Source organism: Bufo bufo, chromosome 9 (genome assembly GCF_905171765.1).
Source record: "Bufo bufo chromosome 9, aBufBuf1.1, whole genome shotgun sequence".
NCBI lineage: Eukaryota > Metazoa > Chordata > Amphibia > Anura > Bufonidae > Bufo > Bufo bufo.
Window position 1 is genome coordinate 168,592,617 of NC_053397.1, and position 17,932 is coordinate 168,610,548.

Here is a 17,932-nt window from a genome sequence, read left to right on the forward strand (position 1 = left end):
CTATCATGGTCATTTAACCTTCTCTATTTATTGTTGTTTCTCCCACTATGCTGTGCGGTTTATAGCTTCAGTTTGAGCTGTGGATAGCTGGTGTGTGGATCTCGGCTGAGTTCCTGGTGCTGCCATAGCCACTTGAAGTTAAGTGTTTTCTTTCCCTTTTGTATTTCGTTTGGGTTATTTTGTGTGTTGCATTTTCCTGTCATTTGTATTTAGGCCTGAGGGAGACTCCTGTTCATCCTTCATTTTGGAGGAACAGGTTGTCTCAGTCCTGACATTAGTACCAGGGTCCTATAGGGTGAGTTAGGACATTAGATATTCCTGTGAATTAACTCGCCTACTTCTGGGGTCTGTTCATACTGGTAGTTAGTCAGGACTTTAATTAGCATTTTACTAGGAGGTGTCCATCTCCTTTCCCTAGTTTCCGGGTCTTATACCCTCACCCTTTTCCCTCCTATGTTCGGTGGGGTGTTTCTCTCCCACACCTGAACGTGACAGCTTCCTTACCTTTCCTCTTTTCTCAACATATGTCTGTCCTTACCTTTCCTATTTTCTTACCTTTCTTCTTGGCTCAAGATATCTTGAGATGAGTGAAGCAAGATAACCAGGTTTATAAAACATTTTTTTTTTCAAAGCTGATCATCTTGAGCCACTCATCTCTGGGTATCTCAATCTAAGAGGAAAGATAAGGAAGGACAAATGTCAGGAAAAGAGGAAAGATAAGAAAGGACATAATTGTATGTAGTTTTACTCCAATGATTATATAGACCACATTATTAGAGCCTTTCCTCATTTCTAATCCTATAAACACATTTAAAAAGGAAAAGGAAATTTATCAAATGTGTTATGCCAGTTTGTTTTTTTTTATAAAAAAAATTGTCACATACCATATGGTGGCCCACATTTTTAGTTGCACAAAATTTAGCGACTTTTGGTCTCCTGCACCACCCTGCTCCACTTTCAAAACTTTCATTTACACCAAGTTTGTTGTGTAGAGCACTTTAAAGGGATTCTGTCATGAGATTTTACCCCTATAACCTAAACATATGCTCATGTCCGGAGTAATAAGAATCCTAAGCTGGCATTATTAAACTTCACTGTGGCTCTATTTGCACAAAAAACTGGTTTTTATAACATGTCAATCACTCACTTAAGGTGCCCAAGGGGAGGTCCGTTAATACAGGGTGCCCGGCCGCACCCTCGCCGTCCGGTGCCCAGCACCGCCTTCCCTAGCTCAGCGCTGCCTCCGCAATCCTACCCGTCCCTCTGCCAGATCCTGCGCACTAGGCTCAGCCTGATGCACCGCGGACTCCTTCAGCGAAGCCGCTGCCAGGAGTCCGCGTCGCATCAGGCTGAGCCTAGTGCGCAGGATCTGGCAGAGGGACGGGTAGGATTGCGGAGGCGGCGCTGAGCTAGGGAAGGCGGCGCTGGCCACCGGATGGCGAGGGGTAAGGCCGGGCACCCTGTATTAACGGACCTCCCCTTGGGCACCTTAAGTGAGTGATTGACAGGTTATAAAAAACCTTTTTTTTGTGCAAATAGAGCCACAGTGAAGTTTAATAAGGCCAGCTTAGGATTCTTATTATTACTCCGGACATGAGCATATGTTGAGGTTATAGGGGTAAAATCTCATGACAGAATCCCTTTAATGTTAACTTATTTAAAGTCAAAACTCATCACCAGGCATCCTACCATTATACTTTTATTGTTGTAGGGGTAAACCTCATAGCAATACTGTGCTCTAATTTCATAAATTTGGCGCACACAGCAACTCCGGACTATAAACTGACCTCAAATACACCTAGAATAATAAATTGCTCCCTTAGGACATATATAGACATGTCCCTTCTTTGCAGATGCTCATAATGCTCAAGATATTTTCAATATTCTAGTACAACAATTGCTAGGACCACTAATAACCTAAAACACATCTTACTTGCTTGTGTTTGGGCCAGTCCTTCCTCACTCACGGGTTTGCTACATCCAATACGGGTACATGCTCGAAGGTAGAACTTGTACCTCATACCATGCTCAAGACGCGGAATTCTTTGACTGACTGCTTCTGGGTTTGTTATGGTGATGTTATATAAACCCCCTATGACATCACTTTCATTAACTAAAAGACACAGAAATAAAACATCAGGTGCATAAAACAAAAATAAATGGATATTCATAAATAGATATATAGCATACTTTCTCTATAACAAATAAGTCTACCTTCACATTAGCATTTTTTGCGGATCCGTCATGGATCTGCAAAAACGCTTCCGTTACCATAATACAACTGCATGCATCCGTCATGAATGGATGCGGTTGTATTATGTCTTCTATAGCCATGACAGATCCGATTGCATCTTGCTCCACACCACATAGCGGACAGAAAAATGCTGCTTACAGCGTTATTCTGTCCGCGATGGGAGCACAACCAAACGGAACGGAATGAATTTTGGTGCATTCCGTTTCGTTCAGTTTTGTCCCCATTGACAATGAATGGGGACAAAACTGAAGCGTTTTCTTCTGCTATTGAGATCCTACGACGGATCTCAATAGCGGAATTAAAAACACTAATGTTAAAGTAGCCTAAGACTCTGCTTATTTAGCTAAGGGTGTAGTGATAGGCTGAGTGATCTTATCATAAATGTATCATTAATAAACTTCTCCCATTCCTTTCTTTTGGATGGAGCCTAAAACCTGTGAAAACTATTATAATTCCTCATACCATTATGCATACAGCATTTCTCCAAACATCCTTAAATTGTGGATTGGTTGAAGCTAAATCCTTAATGGTAAGCCCAAACTATGGCTAGATTATCCATTAGATCAGTATTGATGCAAGGGTGCTTAAATGAATGTCCCATTAGAACATATGGCTATCTTCTGGTGATGTCACCAGAATTGAAGTCACTCTGTCCGAGAGGCAGAACATCTACCACAGTCTCAGCTTGACCATGTATTATATGATCAACCAGTTTTGCCGTGATTGGCAGGGGTTTTTGCTGTCTGTGTGATCAGCTACTTAATAGCGGTTCCTCATGTACAGAAAATCTTGTCCAGGTAGGACAAACTTTTTAGTTTATGGCAGAGACTGTATATGTTTTTTCTTTACTGATAATGGATAATTCTTAGATTATTTCTGTGCATCTTATATATTCAAAAATTCATAGTAAATATACATACTTATCTGGTGCTGCAGTATGTAACTGGTAAGAATACCATTTTTTCTCTTTGGTGGGGCCCAGGACAGTGTGAAGGACTCCAGGTCAGAACTTACAATTCGTAAAACCTGTGGTTGCTCTGGCACTGAGAAATGAAAAACGAAAAGCTTTAAAGCTTTAAAAAGGACAATATACATGAATGTTCACTTATCATCTAGCAGACAGCTGTCACCTATACCAAAGCATATTGTTAATAATAATGCTCATGAAATGATTAATATTAGGTTTCCATCTTCTCACCTCCTTCTGGAGTTTGGAAAGAGACAGGGATGCTCTCTGGACCATCACCTCGAGTGTTATAGGCTGCAACAGATACTTGATACTCGCAGAATGGGTGAACTATAGGGATTATCCCTGAGTTCCTCTGACCACTAAAAGACAGCGTATGTCGCTCACCGTGATGCATTTTTACATCATGTAGACTTTTTATTTTCCAGTAAATTATCTAGATAGAACAGTAAAAGCATATGAGAAATAGTTTATAGTTTTTAAATATAAAAGGATACATGAAGCAGAACTTCTAGATTCCCATGTACTCAGACTAATTTGACTCACATCTTTATGCTTATTACCCAGTAGTATTATTTTTCTCACTGGTGATTTACTTCATTGTAGGTTATAATACAGTGGTACTTGAAAGTGTGTGAACCCTTCAGAATTTTCTATATTTCAATATAAATTTGACCTTCAAAGTAGATCAGATTTTCAGATTTGGTTATCTTTATCTACTTTTAGGATTGTGTGAAAATCTGTTGTTTTAGGTTGAATTTATGCATAAGTATAGAAAATTTGGAAGGGTTCACAATCTTTCAAGCACCACTGTAGATTGGTCCTTGCCATGCAGCAAATCAGCTCTCCAAGCCTATGATGGGCTTCTGTATTTGCAAATTAGACAATCTAACCATACAGATCTGCAGTGATCAATTAAGGCAGTGTTCCTCACCTCCAGTCCTCAGGGACCACCTACCGATCATGTTATAAGGATTTCCTTAGTATTGAGCAGGACTTAGTATTAGTATTGCATCAGGACTTGCCACAGGTATTCCTTCTGTGGGATATTCTCAAATCACGACCAGAAGTTGGGCCCTGAGGACTGGAGTTGAGGAACACTGAATTAAGGCATTGATTGAGAGAAGCCACTGCATTTTTTTGTATAAATGAAAAATTAGATGTGTTTCAAACTAAAGCCTCATTCACACGTCCATGCTCAAATCCATGAATTAAAACAAATGGGTCAGTGTGCTGTCCATGGAGAACACGTACAGCACACATCTGTGGAACACTGACGTGTGAATGAGGCTAAACTCGGATTTCCGGTAGTCGCTGATCATAGCTGTGCTCTAATATAGCTGAACTAAAAAGCAGCCACGCCGTCAACACTAAAAGGACATTGAACAGGTAAGCTTTACTCGTGGGATAGTAGAGCTCTGTCCACCTTCAAAAACATTTTTAAAATGTCTCCAGTGCATCTAAAGTAAAAAAAAATGGGAAATAGTCTGGGAACAGATGGAAGGGAGTGTGACTACAAGGTTAGACTACACTTTCTTCTTTTGTAGTCTGTTACTATGGAGATGCATAGGTTTGCATAGACATAGGCAAAATCAAAGAAAAATTATAAACTTTTTATACTAGATGAAGTTGATCGATAAGAATGGTTGCAAAGGTGGACACGGTCTTTGTCATTTTCAACCTCAGCTGGAATCCAACATTAAGTTGCACTTACACTAAGAATGGTATACTAAAATACAATAATTTTATATGTGTTTGTTATAAATTATACCTTATAACCTGATAGATGTCCTCGTATCCTGTCCTGTGATACTTCTGTCCAGGTTACATTGGCTATCATGTGATTTACAAGGCTCACTACCACGTTAGATGGGGCAGCATCAGGAGCTAGGACAGACATTTTATAGTGTTAACATGGTTATAATGTCATATGAGAAAAGTCCAGCTACCTCATCATACTGTATTGAACCAAAGGAGCATGAAAACGAGACCGAAACGCATAGTCAGATTTATGTCTGGGCACAGGAGGTTCGTGTCTGAAGGTAGGCATCTGTCCTTCTCCCCAATATTTCAAGATACACGTTTATGGGGAAAATCCCTTGAACTTCCACTCATCCCTACCGCAGAGTAATAAAACTATAATTAGTAGTTGTCAGCCACATTAATCTGATGGCTCTCAGGACTCCCTAAACTTGCACACCATAACTTGTCAGAATGTGCTGGAAACTGCCTGAGCTGTCTGCTAAGTTTTTAATGGTTTCTAATGAAAGCTGTAATGCACTGCGATGGAGATCAGAGGATAGTCATGATGAGAAACTATCAGGGAGGATGCTGTAAGCGAGCAGCTTGTGTATCTGCATGGGTGATTAAATGCTTGGGTGGTTTTCTGGACAAGTCACAGAATACCTGACGGATTTAAGTATGAGAGCAGTGTGTGTATTTTATACCACTATTTGAGGTTCTGCTGTTTATGAAAAAAATGTGTTTTGCTTAAAATATATTGGCTGAGAGTCTGAGGACTTAGTCTGTATGTATTGTTTGCATCTGTTGTTTGCATCTGTTGTTTTTCTTTATAAATGTAGCCATGGACATTTGCATATTCATACATATTCATATTTTGACTAGTTTGTAGTATACTCTTGAAGAAGTGGCACCTTCAAGTGTGAATGCGCTTTTATTTTATTTTGGGAGTAGCATTTTTGTGCACTTTTGCCCCGCCTATCCCACAGGCGGCTTTGATTAGGTGGTACATATAGGTGAACGTGCTCCTCCTCTCATTGGTTGCTTGATGCACACAGAGGTGACTAGGAGCAGCACACCATATGTGGAGGGTCTGCTCTCCCAACGGCATAGGTAGGTCTAGAGTAGGACCTGCCTCACTGAGACCACCGTGGCGCGGGTAGGTGGGCACAGATGTGTTTTGATGAAAATATATTGGCTGAGGGTCTCATAATGTTTGCATCTATTGTATTAGTGCATTATTTTCTGTGATCTGCTATTTATGCCCTGACATTTGGTGTTATTTGTCTTGTTCTTAGTAGCATCTATGACTGCCATTTTCTACCTATATGGCACCATTATTTGAACCCTAAATGTCCCATTTTTTCTCTCTATGGCTCTATTAGCTTTGGGGTTGTTATTTAGGTCATCCTTTACACAGAATAGGTCATCAATATTAAGAGCCCGGAAAACCCCATTAGGGGACCGAGAACTGATTAGATAATGTGGCTGAGCCCAATTATCCAGGCCAGAGCAGCCAATTATCTAATGTGTCAGGGAAAGAAGGATCAACTCTGTTGGATTTCAGTATGCCCAATTATTTGTTCCCACAGTAGGTAAGTCGCTGCCACAGCAGGCAATTCCTCTCTCCTCACTCAAAACATGTGCACGTTGGACCGATATCAGGCTATGATCATACTGCCATTGGAGGCTTCACTAATACCGTGTTATTCTTGCAGATAAAATTGTGAAAATCACAAAAGAAACCCCAACGGACCACAATGCATTTACTGGCTTAATGAGAAGAATAACGTAGTGTGAAAAATAACAGCAATCAGCATCTTCTGCAATACAATGCAAATTAAAGGTATTATTCACAGTAGCCTGAAAAAAACCCTTCTTTCTTTAACATTAAGGGATACTCACTGTCTTCTCCTGAGTAACCAGTGTGTATCTCTGGATCAGGACCAGCTCCAATATCATTAACAGCTTGGACACGAATGTCATACGGCACAAAAGCAGGTGTGTTCTTTATTGAAAATTGTGGACGTTTAACTTTTTTATGATGCCATTGTGTCTCCACGCCATGTAAACGCCAGCTGACTCTGTACTCCAATCCTGGACCATTTTGCTCATCTAAACTCAGGGGCTGGGACAGATAAAACAAGTCACCATTAAGTCTTGAGTAGAGAAAAACTCTTTAGCTCCTCAGTATGCTGCTGTATTTGTTGGAGGTAGGTCGTTTTTTTCCTCAAGCCTCCAGAAATCTGCTAAACATCATTCTTTAAATATGTTCTGTCTAGTGGTGCATGCAACAGCTGTAGGGGCGATTCTGATGAACGGCAGTCATGTTCAGTCTTGGTATGTAACATGCAATGTGTGCAGACTATAATGCACTGCTGGAGAAGACAACCAAAGCTCCTGTGAGCCTTAGGCCTCTTTCACACGGGCGTCATGATTTTGGCCCGGATAAGATGCGGGTGCGTTACGGGAAAATGCGCGATTTTTCGCGCGAGTGCAAAACATTTTAATGGGTTTTGCACGCGCGTGAGAAAAATCAGCATGTTTGGTACCCAAACCCGAACTTCTTCACAGAAGTTCGGGTTTGGGTTAGGTGTTGTGTAGATTGTATTATTTCCCCTTATAACATGGTTATAAGGGAAAATAATAGCATTCTTAATACAGAATGCTTAGTAAAATAGGGCTGGAGGGGTTAAAAAAACATACTAAATAATTTAACTCACCTTAATCCACTTGTTTGCGCAGCCCGGCTTCTCATCTTTCTTCAGGACCTGGGTAAAGGACCTTTGATGAGATCACTGCGTTCATCACATGGTCCATCAGATGATCCATCACCATGGTGATGGACCATGTGATGAGCGCAGTGACGTCACCACAGGTCCTTTTCCTACTGCACAGCAAAGATGAAGACAGAAGAGAAGCCGGGCTGCGCGAACAAGTGGATGAGGTGAGTTAAAAATTTATTTATTTTTTTTAACCCCTCCAGCGCTATTTTACTAAGCATTCTGTATTTAGAATGCTATTATTTTCCCTTATAACCATGTGATAAGGGAAAATAATAATGATCAGGTCCCCATCCCGATCGTCTCCTAGCAACCGTGCATGAAAATCCGCACTTGTTTGCGGATGCTTGCGATTTTCACGCAGCCCTATTCACTTCTATGGGGCCTGCGTTGCATTAACAACCCACAAAGTGATTTTCACACAACGCACAAGTGATGCGTGAAAATCACCGCTTGTGTGCACAGCCCCATAGAAATGAATGGGTCCGGATTCAGTGCGGGTGCAATGCGTTCACCCCACGCATTGCACCCGCGTGGAAGAGGCCTTAGGGTACTTTCACACTTTCAGCAGAGGATTCCGGCAGGCAGTTTCGTCGCCGGATCTGCCCGCCGGATCCGGCAATATGACGGATCTGTCTCTCCGGCATTTATTTTTTTAATTTTTTTTTCGGTCTGAGCATGCGCAGACCGCAATGCCGGATCCATTTTGCCGGAACACTCAGGGCCAGATCCAGCATTAATGCTTTTCAATGGGAAAAAATGCCGTGTTCCGGAATTTTGGCCGGAGATAAAACCGCAGCATGCTGCGGTATTATCTCCGTCCTGAAAAGTCAAAAAGACTGAACGGAAGACATCCTGATGCATCCTGAGCGGATTGCTCTCCATTCAGAATGCATTAGGGTAAAACTGATCAGTTCTTTTCCGGTATTGCCGGAAAAGAATAACACTAGTGTGAAAGTACCCTTAAAAGGGGTTGTCCGGTAATAATTTTTGAACAAGTTCCAGCAGCCTGCCTCCTGAAACAGAAGATCCATACTTATCCCTTCCCGCCACTCCGATCTTCGGTGCCGCCTCCGCTGTCTCCTTCTTCTGTTCCCTGCACTGTTTACATCCGGCTGACTATGGGCATCGTCACATACAACTCACCAGCCAATGACTGGCTTCTGCAGTGACATGCTGCTTATGGCTACATCACTGCTGAACTCAGTCATTGGCTGGAGTGGTGTATGTCACCATGACCATGCATTGTGGGGAGACAGAGAAGGCAGCATGGAGGACCGGAGCGGCGGGGAGCAGTTAAGTATGAATCTTCTGTTTCAGGAGGCAGGCTGAGGGCACTTCCTCTTTGCTGCACATGCGTTGATAGTACTGTCGCTACCGCATGCATGAGATTGCAGGGCCAGGCATCAGAGCAGCAAGGATGTCCAGCCCTGTCAATCTTACTGGGAGGGGAAGGGGTTCTTCGAGAACATCCTTTGCATATAACTAAGAATAAGAATTTCTCTGCAACGGTAATACCGATATTCTCCATGATCAGCCGTACCAGGCAGTATGAGTAGAGGTGATCGTAGTGACATGTGCTCATGTTGTTAAAAGATGGAATTTCAGGTTAAAAGGTAATGTGCATTATGTTGTATAATTAGAATAGTGATTCCATTTTGGAGGTATCAGACCAACATATCTGGTTGATCACACTGATCCATATAAAGTCTAAGTTAACCATTTAGGTCACGATATATGTGGCAGGTTATATACTGTTAGAATACCGCACCTCCCATCTCACTGTCATTTCATCCGAACGATTTGCTTCAACAAATATCAGATATGGGTTATTCTCAGGAGCTAAAACAGAGCAAAAAAAGGCGTTCAGCATTATCATTTTTTCACATATGAGTAAAAAGGCAAAATCCTGCTCTTTGTATTGTGGTTTGGAAATAGCAGATGTTCTCCTACTGATCTATACCAGACAGTGTACTAATAGTGGAGCTGAAATACAGTGGCTAACCTCTACAAAAGACCACCCCTTGTCCTGATCACATTTCCCGTGACAGAGAGCAAGATGACGTTCTGGACAATAATGTTGCCCACCTAGGGAATCTGGCATATTCAAGACAACCATTGCTCCACATTTATATGGTCTATAGGGGAGAACTGCATAATTTTTTTTTTTCAATTGATGCAACAACATGATGTCTCAATCAGCAAAATGAGGTTCCTTCAACATGGGTGTAGGTTTTCATCATTACAGAGAATGTCCAATGCCATATCATATTGGGCTATACAGTGGTATACATGCTGTAAGAGGTCAGATAGACTTTAGCTGTGAGACCCAGGAGGTCTCTTGGGTGTAATGTAAAGGCTGTTTTAGACCTGCAGATTAACCAGGAGATTGTTGGGAGGTAATAAGCATTCCCTCCTGGCAATCGCCTGCTCGCTGGTGGAGCAGACAGCTGCTATTACATCCAACGATCTCCTCCAGAGTACGGTGAGGAATGACCGCCCCATACTGACTAGTTGATAATGATTAAATCCCGTTAAATGATTTGGATTGCCCGATGAATGAGCATTTGTTCGTTCATTGGGTAATCGGCAGTATTACACTGCCAGATCATCAATAACTAGCGTTACTACGAACGCTTGTTAGCGATGATCTGGCAGACTATCTGCCAGTCTACTCCACCCTTACAACAAATGCTACTAACCAAGGGGTAATCACCAATCATATCTGATGTCCCATATTTTATTTCTGGTTGTAGTGATCAAGGACATGTAGTTTTGTCTGAAACACTTTTACGGTTGGGGTGCTGTGATTATTTGTATGTTCTTGCTGTACTCAAGAATAAAGGATCGTCACAGCTTTTAAGAACAGTGCTGGTTTTTACTTTGCGGATTCATTTCTGGTTGTAGGATTTATTTGGTCGAAACTTCATGGGAGTAATTTTGCATCTTTGTATTATGACTTTAGTGCAAATAATCCATTTTAATTTAGTTAGAGTAATATCTGCGGTAAAGGGCTCTCAACATAGGCTCTGATCTGATCATTGTGGTTGAGTGAGGATTGAGGTAATCCAGGGTTGAGTTTTGAAAATTAAGAGGATTAAGGGGTTACAAGCTTACCTGCAGGTGGCGTAGCATAATTTTCTGAGACAAGACTTGCAGGACTGTTTCCAATTCCATTCATAGCAAAGACACGGAATTGGTAGTTATAATGAGGGATGAGCTGCACGTGAACTGAAGTGACATTTCCAGGGGCTCTGGTTACATCTTCCCATTCTCCTGGTTTATCAATGCTCTTTATGGACTGGATGATAAATTCTACAAAGGTAAACATAAAACATGAAGTTTTATACAGTAGCTACACATGCAAAATTCCAAAATACACCAAATCCTCACTCAAGAGTCCACCCATACGAAACAAATTATGATTCTCATCATCCTTTGTTAGGCTTTTCACTGGTGCTTGCCTGTTCCTGTCAGTTCCAATAAACATTCAATGGAGTCAAACTCAGAGAATTAGTTGGTGGTTTATACACAGTTGAGTCACATTATTACGACCACCAGCTAACAGTGATGGCCAGTTCGCCGTGTTCGCCCGCGAACACATGCCGGCTGCCATCTTAACTCACAAGTCCGGCGATGCACAGGTAAGCCCCTTTCCTGTGCCTGTGCCGCGAGTCGGTCTGAAACAAATGCAGTCACCGGGAGCAGGCAGTTCCGAGAACAGCCCGATGAAGGCCCCCGGCGGATGTTCTCGGAACTGCCTGCTCCCGGTGACCGCATTTGTTTCAGACCGGCTCGCGGCACAGGTAAGGGCTTACCTGTGCATCGCCGGACTTGTGAGTTAAGATGGAAGCCTGCATGTGCGGCGAACTGGCCATCACTGCCAGCTAATATCCAGAGTAACCGCCATGTGAAGCAGCTAAACAGACTGGGAATGACTCAATTCTAGTGGGCTGTCACAGGTATCTGGAGCCATGCTGACTGCAGTGCATCCCACAGCTGCTGGAGGGTGTGTGGGGAAGGATCCATAGAGTGAACACGAATATTAAGGTGGTCCCACAGATGCTCAGTTGCTCAATGCTCAGAGTATTCTCAAAGTATTGAGAATTAGGGGGCCAGGGAAGTATTTGGAAGTCTCGGTCATGCTCTTGCAACCAGTGTCGGACATTTGTAACCATGGGACATGTCGCACTGTCTTGCTGGAAGATCTCAAACGCCCCAGGAAAGACAGTCAGCATGCAGCAAGTGCACATGATCTGCAGGGATAGATTCATACCCAGATCGGTTGAGAGTGCTTTCCACATGGATGAGTGGCCCAGATAATGCCACAAAAGCATTCCCCAGACCATAACACTGCCACCACAAGCTTGTGTTCTTCCAGCATTGGTTGCAGGGTGTTTATTCTCTGATGTTTCTTGCCTGACACACCAACATCCTCAGGTCATTGAAGCAGAAAATGTGATGTATCTGGGAAGGCAACCCTTTGCCAATCAGTGGCGCTACAATTCCAATACAGTCATGAAAAGTGAAGTTTTTTCTGCTGATCAAATTTCTTTAGTAGAGGTGCAGTGACCATATGGAGCCACATAAGCAGTAGGGTTCGCTGAACCGTTGTTTTACACACATGTCTGTTAGCCCTGGATTAATTTTGGTGGTGAGCTGCTTCATTGTATTGTGTCGGTCCATCCTTGTGCACCTTCATAGCTGACGTTCACCTCATTAATGGCATGTGGGTCTCTGCAGTTTCCACCTCGCTTATTCGCAGTGGTGCCATTTGTCCACTCACGATACACTTTCACCACTACAGCACGAGAAGAGTTCATAAACTGCCCAGTTTCAGAAATGCTGCCATCCTTGGCCCCTTTTCGCAATTCTGATAAATCATCGCTTTTGCCCATGACAGCAACGAGGCATATGTGTGCAGACAGCCTAGAGCACACCTTATATACCCACCAAGCCAGCTCAAGACACATGACTTCCTTCATGAGCTGCACACTGTGAATGTCAAAAGTAGGAAGTGTTCATAATAATGTGTCTCGATTGTGTATATAAAATAATAAAAATAATAATAATAATATACCTGAAATAGGGCTGTTGTGACTATCCCCTGGTGTCCAGGACAACACAACACTACGGTTTTGCTTTTCCAAAAGTTGTACATTTTCAGGAGGCATTGGAACATCTATGAAAAAAGAAACTTTTTTTTTAAATATGAATTTATGAAGTTTTTCAGTACTTTTCAAACACTATTACAGAGCAATGGGCTGCCACTTTGTTCCTCCGTCAGACATTGTATACTCAGCTAGCGGAAGAAATCAGGGGCACAATTACAGGTTACTGATACAATGCTACTTATTCATACAAAACATATTTATAATCCATAACGCCTTAAAGTGCATTTGTCAGCAGATTTGTACATTTGCATATGTTAAAACTTTTCTCAGCAATTCGGACACATATGAACATGGGACCAACATAGATGTCTTCAGCTGCCAAGTGCACATGTAACAGGTCAGCCAGTGTCATAGGTACAAATCTGCTGAAAGATGGGTTTTGTGTGATCCAGCAGGCCCCATAAACCCACCATAATTACCTGAACACACCTCTAAAAGAATGTTTGTAATATACTTACTGCTGAAAATTTGCGTGGATTGGTCTCCTGGAACCCAATCATATGCGGCTCCTCTTCTAAAAGTTTAGTTTCCACTAATGTCACACCCTTTACGAGGTTTCAAATCTGGTCAATGGATGAGAGATCACTTCAGCTGTGACGGGGGGCCAGAACTTTTTCTCTCCCTGGTGCATACGTAAAACTCTTTAATCCATCCCATCTAGGCATATGCCAAGGAGAGAAATAGTTCTGGCCACGTCCACCGTGGAAGTGTCTCTTCCATTAACCAGGCCAGAAACCTGGTAACATTCTCCTATAGGTATGTGCTGTGTATTTATGGTGGCTTTGGGGGACCAACTGAGCAATGGAAAGCCCCTTTAAATGGGTTGTCTAGCCATTATTTTTCTTTTTGAAAAGAGTCAGAATGGCTTAGCCCCTTCAGGACCCTGCCATTTTTCACCTTAAGGAACATGCAATTTTTTTGCAAATCTGACATATGTCACTTTATGTGGTGATAACTTTAAAACGCTTTTACTTATCCAAGCCTTTCTGAGATTGTTTTCTCGTTACATATTGTACTCATGACAGTGGTAATTTGAGTCAAAATATTTCATTTTGGAACCCCATATGGTTTTTGGAAGGCAGATTTCACTGGGATAATTTTAAGTTGCCATGTCACATTTGAAGACCCCCTGATGCACCCCTAGAGTTGGAACTCCAAAAAAGTGAACCCATTTTGGAAACTACGGGATAAGGTGGCAGTTTTGTTGGTACTATTTTAAGGTACATATGATTTTTGGCTGCTCTATATTACACTTTTTATGAGGCAAGATAACAAAAAATAGCTGTTTTGGCACAGCTTTTATTTTTAGTTTTTTACAATGTTCATCTGACAGGTTAGATCCGATTCATGTGCTATTTTTATAGAGCAGGTTGTTACGGACGGGACAATACCAAATATGACTACCTTTTTTGGTTGTTTGTTTCAGTTTTACATAAAGCATTTTTGAAAAAAATTATTTTTTTAGTGTCTCCATATTCTGAAAGCCATAGTTTTTTTTTATTTTTTGCGTGATTGTCTTAGGTAGGATCTCATTTTTTGCGGGATCAGATGTCGGTTTGATTGGTATGATTTTGGGTTGCGTATGACTTTTTGATTGCTTGGTATTACTCTTTTTGTAATGTAAGGTGACAAAAAAAATAGCTTTTTATACACCGTTTAAAAAAAATAATTATGGTGTTCACCTGAGGGGTTAGTTCATGTGATATTTTTATACAGCAGGTTGTTACGGACGCGGGGATACCTAATATGTTTATTTAAGTTTTACACAATAACAGCATTTTTGAAACAAAAAAATATATTTTTTAGTGTCTACATATTTTGAGAGCCATAGTGTTTTTTTTGGGGGATTGTCTTAGGTAGGGTCTCATTTTTTAGTTTATTTTGCGGGATGAGATGATGTTTAATGGGTACTATTTTGGGGTGCATATGACTTTTTGATCGCTTGGTATTACACTTTTTGTGATGTAAAATGGCTTTTTTGACACTGTTTTTATTTTTATTTTTTTACAGTGTTCACATGAGGGGTTAGGTCATGTGATTTTTAATAGACCTGGTTGTTATGGACAGGGCGATACCTAATGTCTACTTTTTAATTTTTTTTCACTTTGAACACAATAAAAGTATTTTTGAAACAAAAAAATCATGTTTTAGTGTCTCCGTATTCTGAGATCCATAGTTTGTTTGTTTTTTTGCCCGATTGTTTTATTTAGGGGCTCATTTTTTGATGAGGTGACAGCTTGATTGGTACTATTTTAGGGGGCATACGCCTTTTTAATCGCTTGGTGTTGCACTTTTTGTGATGTAAGGTGACAAAAAAAAAATTGTGTTTTTCTTTTGGAAATTATTTTTTTTTTTACTTGAAATTTTATTTATTTTTATTATGAAAAACCCTCTTTTCTTTTTGGCCCACTCTGGGACTTCAACTTCTGGGGTCTGATCCCCTCTGCAATGCATTACAATAAAACCTGTAGTGTAATGCATTGGCTGTCAGCTTGTATGGTGACAGCCTGCCTTTGAGACCCAGCCTAAGGGCTGGATCTCACAGGCTTCCGTAGAAGGCAAGCCCTGATGCAGCATGGGGACCCGATGGGGAAGCGGTTGGCACTATTTCCAAACAGTTCACAGTGAAAATCTTCCTAGATAGAAATGTATGGATATATGCCAGGGTGGAGGTTGTAGTAATCATTTCCTCTATCTTTCCAAAGTTTCTCTCTGCAGAATCTAAGGCTGAAAATATTATTCTTGCAATGATGTCTGTAATTCCCAGCTGAGGGGTACAGGATTAAGATATGATGTGCCAGACTATATCCATGAATGAAGGGTGTTTTAACAATTTCCCTCTCACTGCAGTAAAGTCTCTGCCTTAAAGTATCAGCCTTAAAGAGCAAATACCTTACTGACTGACTCCAATGCCATGCAGATTCTCGACCTTCCTGGTTCTTTCTGGAGAACTGTGGAGTACAGATGGTTTTCTTTTTGTTGACCTCTTCTGTGCGCAGTCCTAGTACTCTGAGAAGTGGGCACCTTCTAACACTGCTGTTTTTGAGTTAGGGAAACAGCATAGCTTGCTGTGCTATGCTGTTTATGTAGCCCTCATGCACAGCAATGGGAGCTTCTGAAACAGCGAGCACTGGAGTATTCTGCTGCTTCCTGGCCGGGAGTTGATCGGGACTGTGTCTCATCTCATCTTAGTGTAATATATCTTCTATATGAAAAAGAATCTTCATATAAAAGAGAGGATAAAAAAAATATAAAAATATATTATCCTTCAGGCGGACATAAAAATCGCCTCTAAGTTCCTTTTATCAAGTATCTTAATTTGATTTGTGCAAGCAGTGAAACAAAGGAACAATTGTATATGCAAAATATATAATCGTTAATTATAAAAACAAAGAATATAAAAACAATACAACTGTAAAGCAAATGATGAAGTTACAGCGTAACATCCAAAATGTACCACACGGTGGGGCTAACGCACCCCTAGCTGATCAGCACAGTATGATTTATTGATTCATGACAACCAGTGTCATACTTTTAACAAACAGACTCATATACCAAGAGAAACTTAGGATCTTCTGTTATCAAACAGGCTATAACAATAAAATACGGATTTACAGGAAAATAACTGTTATCCCTTGACTCTGTTTTCCTATGACCAATCAAAAATATATGATATTAATATGATAAAATATTCAGCTCGCCAATCAGACTAAGGAAAATAACTTCCCAAGGATTTGGTCCTCTTTTCAAATAATGTCAGATCTTCCATTAACAATATGCATCTTTGCTAAGAGAATAATCAGCATTATGGAGGCACCTAACACTATATATTCCCACAATATGGGAACTCTTGGCTATATACCGAGAGAAATATCTTATTAATATCATGAGTAGTAGGCAAAATATACGTTACCGGGTCAAAGGTAGACAGAGTTCAGATGGGACCAGTTCTGAGGAACTTTCCTAGTAATCCAAAAAGAATAATCCAAGTTTCTTCTGGTAAAGTTTTTCTTTTTGATTGAATGAATGGATGGATTAATGGATATATGGATCTTTTCCTCTAGCTCTTTTTTTTTCTCTTGCTAACCTCTATGCTACTCCGCACACGAGTAATTATCCCCCCCTTATCTAAGAATCATCCCCTTTAGATTATGGATTCCCAATCAGGTAGGGTGGGTGTATTCGCATGCTAATAACCTCATGACGTTATCTCAACTCCTAATATGGTATAGGACAAATAATGAAATAATATAATGTTGCCCATCTGCCTCCAGATGGCACTGCGGTATCGTAGGTGAACATCCCAACTTTTAAGCATTAAAATTAAATATCTAATAATATGTTTACAGGACCTTGTTGACCTTTCTCACTATAAATCATTGAGGAAGGTCTTTTCCTTACACTTTTAATTACCTATATCCTGGACTTGTTGGAGTTGACTGTCTTCTCCTATCTTTTTGAAATATAGGTTGAGTTGATGAAAATTTTATATAGCGGCTTTGATGCTTGGCATTGGAACTTGTACATTTCATTTATCTACATCCATGAATAACTATTATTTTGAAATGGATGTAGATAAATGAAATGTACAAGTTCCAATGCCAAGCATCAAAGCCGCTATATAAAATTTTCATCAACTCAACCTATATTTCAAAAAGATAGGAGAAGACAGTCAACTCCAACAAGTCCAGGATATAGGTAATTAAAAGTGTAAGGAGAAGACCTTCCTCAATGATTTATAGTGAGAAAGGTCAACAAGGTCCTGTAAACATATTATTAGATATTTAATTTTAATGCTTAAAAGTTGGGATGTTCACCTACGATACCGCAGTGCCATCTGGAGGCAGATGGGCAACATTATATTATTTCATTATTTGTCCTATACCATATTAGGAGTTGAGATAACGTCATGAGGTTATTAGCATGCGAATACACCCACCCTACCTGATTGGGAATCCATAATCTAAAGGGGATGTATCCTAGATAAGGGGGGGAATAATTACTCGTGTGCGGA

General features: G+C 40.8%; 1 protein-coding gene across 3 annotated transcripts in view; it reads right to left on the reverse strand.

The window, feature by feature from the left end:
* Positions 1 to 17,932, reverse strand: part of CHL1 (cell adhesion molecule L1 like) — a 118,651-nt gene that overhangs the window by 13,589 nt on the left and 87,130 nt on the right. For all 3 annotated transcript variants that reach the window (XM_040406648.1, XM_040406649.1, XM_040406650.1), the window contains exons 15-22: positions 12,825 to 12,926; positions 10,862 to 11,059; positions 9,516 to 9,586; positions 6,867 to 7,089; positions 4,993 to 5,108; positions 3,453 to 3,657; positions 3,175 to 3,297; positions 1,934 to 2,113 (exon numbers count right to left, since the gene is read on the reverse strand). In XM_040406648.1, the coding sequence (XP_040262582.1) occupies positions 1,934 to 2,113; positions 3,175 to 3,297; positions 3,453 to 3,657; positions 4,993 to 5,108; positions 6,867 to 7,089; positions 9,516 to 9,586; positions 10,862 to 11,059; positions 12,825 to 12,926 (1,218 nt within the window). The remainder of the gene's footprint in view (positions 1 to 1,933; positions 2,114 to 3,174; positions 3,298 to 3,452; positions 3,658 to 4,992; positions 5,109 to 6,866; positions 7,090 to 9,515; positions 9,587 to 10,861; positions 11,060 to 12,824; positions 12,927 to 17,932) is intronic.